This window comes from Borostomias antarcticus (genome assembly GCF_949987555.1).
Source record: "Borostomias antarcticus genome assembly, chromosome: 15".
In the NCBI taxonomy this organism is placed as follows: domain Eukaryota; kingdom Metazoa; phylum Chordata; class Actinopteri; order Stomiiformes; family Stomiidae; genus Borostomias; species Borostomias antarcticus.
In genome coordinates, this window is record NC_140248.1 from 7,261,359 (window position 1) to 7,264,494 (window position 3,136).

Below are 3,136 nucleotides of genomic sequence, written 5' to 3' on the forward strand. Positions count from 1 at the left end.
AATTATGTAACGTTTAGCTTGCCAGCTCTGACAGTGTGCCAGATCTCAAGCTTTTGCCATATTGGCTTGTTTACATGTATCCAGAATTCCACGGACTCAGACAGTTTGCCTGGAACGCTGTGAAGTCGTGAGTCGTGACTTGAAGTCGTAATTTCGGGCTCAAAATCCTATCTGGAACGCGGCATAATAACAGGTTTCCAAACACCAAATTGGTCTGTACTGCACCTTTAAGAGAATTCTGCGTGAATTCTGACGCCTCTGACGCTTCCCTTCGTGATACAAGCCAGTCCAATATGGCGGCGTTCACAAGAGGTGTTTGTTTTGGTTTGAGGTAAGATATATAGTTTATAGTTTAATCATAACATTTGTTCTCCATGTCTTCGACGAATATTTCTGATTCCTTAATGTATAGCTTTTGTCAACAGGTTTTGCTCTTCTACAAACCCTGTGCTGTGTGACGAGAAGTAGCTGGTTTACGCAACGTTAACGTTAAGCTAAACTAACTTGTAGCTTCAAAGCACCGCCACCACCACAGAAGAAGACTACCTCGGAAAAATAGTTTCACTCGGACAGCTAACGCGTCTAAATAAGTTATTTAATGGTAGCGCCGAGGCTTCAAAACCCAGCATTTGTTAAAATAGACCCTTTTGCTTAGGGTCATGATTAGCTACATGTTTTTTTGGACATGACCCTGGTGTGGCTACAGTGGTGACGTTTTTGTTGCGATTTGTGAGTCTACTCAGGCCTGTTTGCTTCCTCTCTCACCTAGGCACTACGCTTCAAACTTGATAAGGGTCAGTGGTTTATTGGTGTGCCGACAAGTTGCCAAGTTCCCTGCTGTGGCTCGGAAGAACTGGGTGTCGCTTACTGTTGCTACAGGCGGACTTTGCGCAGTGCCCTTCACTCAGGTTCAGGCTTTTCACACAATTTAATTTTGTAGTTGGAGGATTAAACATCCAACTAACCATCATACCCCATCCTCTGTAGAAACAGGAAGGTTTGTCTCATGAGGCGCTGGTCCGGCGAGCCTCCTCTCTGGTCACAGACAGCACCAACACCTTCCTCTCTCAGACCACACTGGCACTGGTAGACTCCTTCACACAGTACGTCAAGGTAACAAGCATCTCACCGGCAACTCCATTTCTTACTGGCGTATCACTCATCCCAGCTGTACTGTTACCTGAAGTGATTGCTTTAGTGCCTTCTACTGGGCCGGTGTTATACTTACACTTACATTGGTATCCCGCAAACAGTTTTTGTTGACTCTTATTGTAATGCATCACTTGTTTGTTGAATATGTGAATCTGTTTGTGCGTGCTTTTGTGTTAATATTTGTTTTTGTCTCTTTAGGCCGTACAGACACTCGTGTCCCTACACAAGCACTATGTCTCCTCAGCCAGCAGACTGACTCCAGCAGAAGAAGATGCCGTTTGGCAAGTGATCATTCGTCAGCGGCAGGAGGTAGGTGCCAGATCTACTGCTGTTTTTTATTAATCATTCACTATATATCTCACCAGTGCTCTCTCTTTAGATCAGTGAACTTAGGGAGGACTGTAAGAGGTTTGAGTCTAACTGGATGATGGCCATAAACCTCTCAGAGCTGGCAGCTGAAGCAGCATACAACGCAGGTACAGGTCCACCATTCTGCCTTCCAGAGTCAGATTTCACAAACGATGTGTCTCTGAAATCATCTATGCAAGCATTCATTGTCTACATTTGCCTAACAAAGCTCACCTCAGATGTGTGTGTGTGTGTGTTTACAGGTGCAGAGCAGGCATGTGTGATGGCGAGGAACAGTCTGCAGGTGTCACAGACTCACGTTGAGCAGAAACGACAGCTTTCTCTGGCGGCGGAAAAGAACTTGAAGGAATCCAACGCAGAGGACTGCCAAAGGGTCTCTGTCATGGCAACGGAAGAGGAGGATGATATCCCAGACGCTTATCTGCGAGAGGACTAGACTTTTCTTTTTGTCCCCTCACCTTTTGCACCGAGTAAAAAAAGCACTGTTTATTTATGCCTAATGATGGAGCCTGTGCCAAGCTGCATGAACTGAACCCCTATCCTGTCTTTATGGGGCCTTATGGGAAGCATTGAGAATCCCAATGACCTGGTTTGAGGGACATTCCTGTGTATGACTAAATGCCAGTGTTAGAAGATTCCACTCTGAATCATGGCAATCAAAATGTAGCACTTGTAACACTGCAAATGTGAATATTCTGCTTTCCTTAGTTGTGTGAATAAGTGCAATTTTGGGTTACAACTTTTAATGTTGTCTTTGAGATTGTGTTTAATACACTTTTTACAGGGTAAACGGGTGTATTAAAAACAGGGTGGTGGAATTAATGTTTATGATGTAAAAAAAAAATATGACTCCAAAACGTGTTGGTTGACAGCCTGATAATTGTTTCATATGTACTTGTATCAGTTATGTTGACATGTGAAATGATGATGTCCACAAGGCCCTGATTGTAAAGTACATTATTTTGTGCCGGTCTGACTAGAACGTGTTAAAGGTTTTTTTTTCTCGTTTTGAAAATATATTATTTATCCATATGTTCCTTTTGGTTGGGTGTGATGGTATAAGTTTGGACGACTTAGAAAATGCCCCAGCATACTGAGAGGTTCAAGTAAAATGTCTCATTGCCACTAGTACTATTACATCTAACCAATTGCATGAATTGGTGTCACTTCTCTACAGGACCTGAGGGTGGGGTCTTTGATCGGCCACATGCTGACACACAGTGAATGGAGACACATGTAACACACAACACACACAATTTCAGGGGTGCCAGCGGAAATTGTTACCTGCATATCTCCCATCCAAGCTGTCCAGGAGCAGCCATCGTTCATGGCGTGCAGGGACCAAGTGCTCAGTCCAAGTCCTGGTGAGGGACAGGACTGAAGAGCATCTGTTCTTCTGCATGTTTTGGGGTTTAAGTGTCTTGCTCAAGGACACTTTGGCACACTGCCGGGAGCTGAGATGAGATCGAACCGAGGACCTTGCAATCCCCAGCCGGCTGCTCTACCTCCTGAGCTACATCCCGCACTGGAATTCAATTGCAGTATATAATATGAATATAATGTAAATGGCAGCAGACAGTTTTTTTCTGATGTTACAGACCTGTGCAAAGTGCCT

General features: G+C 44.3%; 1 protein-coding gene across 1 annotated transcript; it reads left to right on the forward strand.

Annotated features, from left to right (window-relative positions):
* Positions 1 to 293: 293 nt before the first annotated feature.
* On the forward strand, positions 294 to 2,551 carry diablob (diablo, IAP-binding mitochondrial protein b; the record flags this gene model as incomplete). Its single annotated transcript, XM_084449867.1, has 6 exons — positions 294 to 331; positions 770 to 908; positions 988 to 1,113; positions 1,351 to 1,461; positions 1,532 to 1,628; positions 1,764 to 2,551. The coding sequence occupies 6 exons, from the start codon at positions 294 to 296 to the stop codon at positions 1,955 to 1,957; spliced, it is 705 nt and encodes a 234-aa protein (XP_084305993.1). The 3' UTR covers positions 1,958 to 2,551.
* Between the last annotated feature and the right edge of the window lie 585 nt (positions 2,552 to 3,136).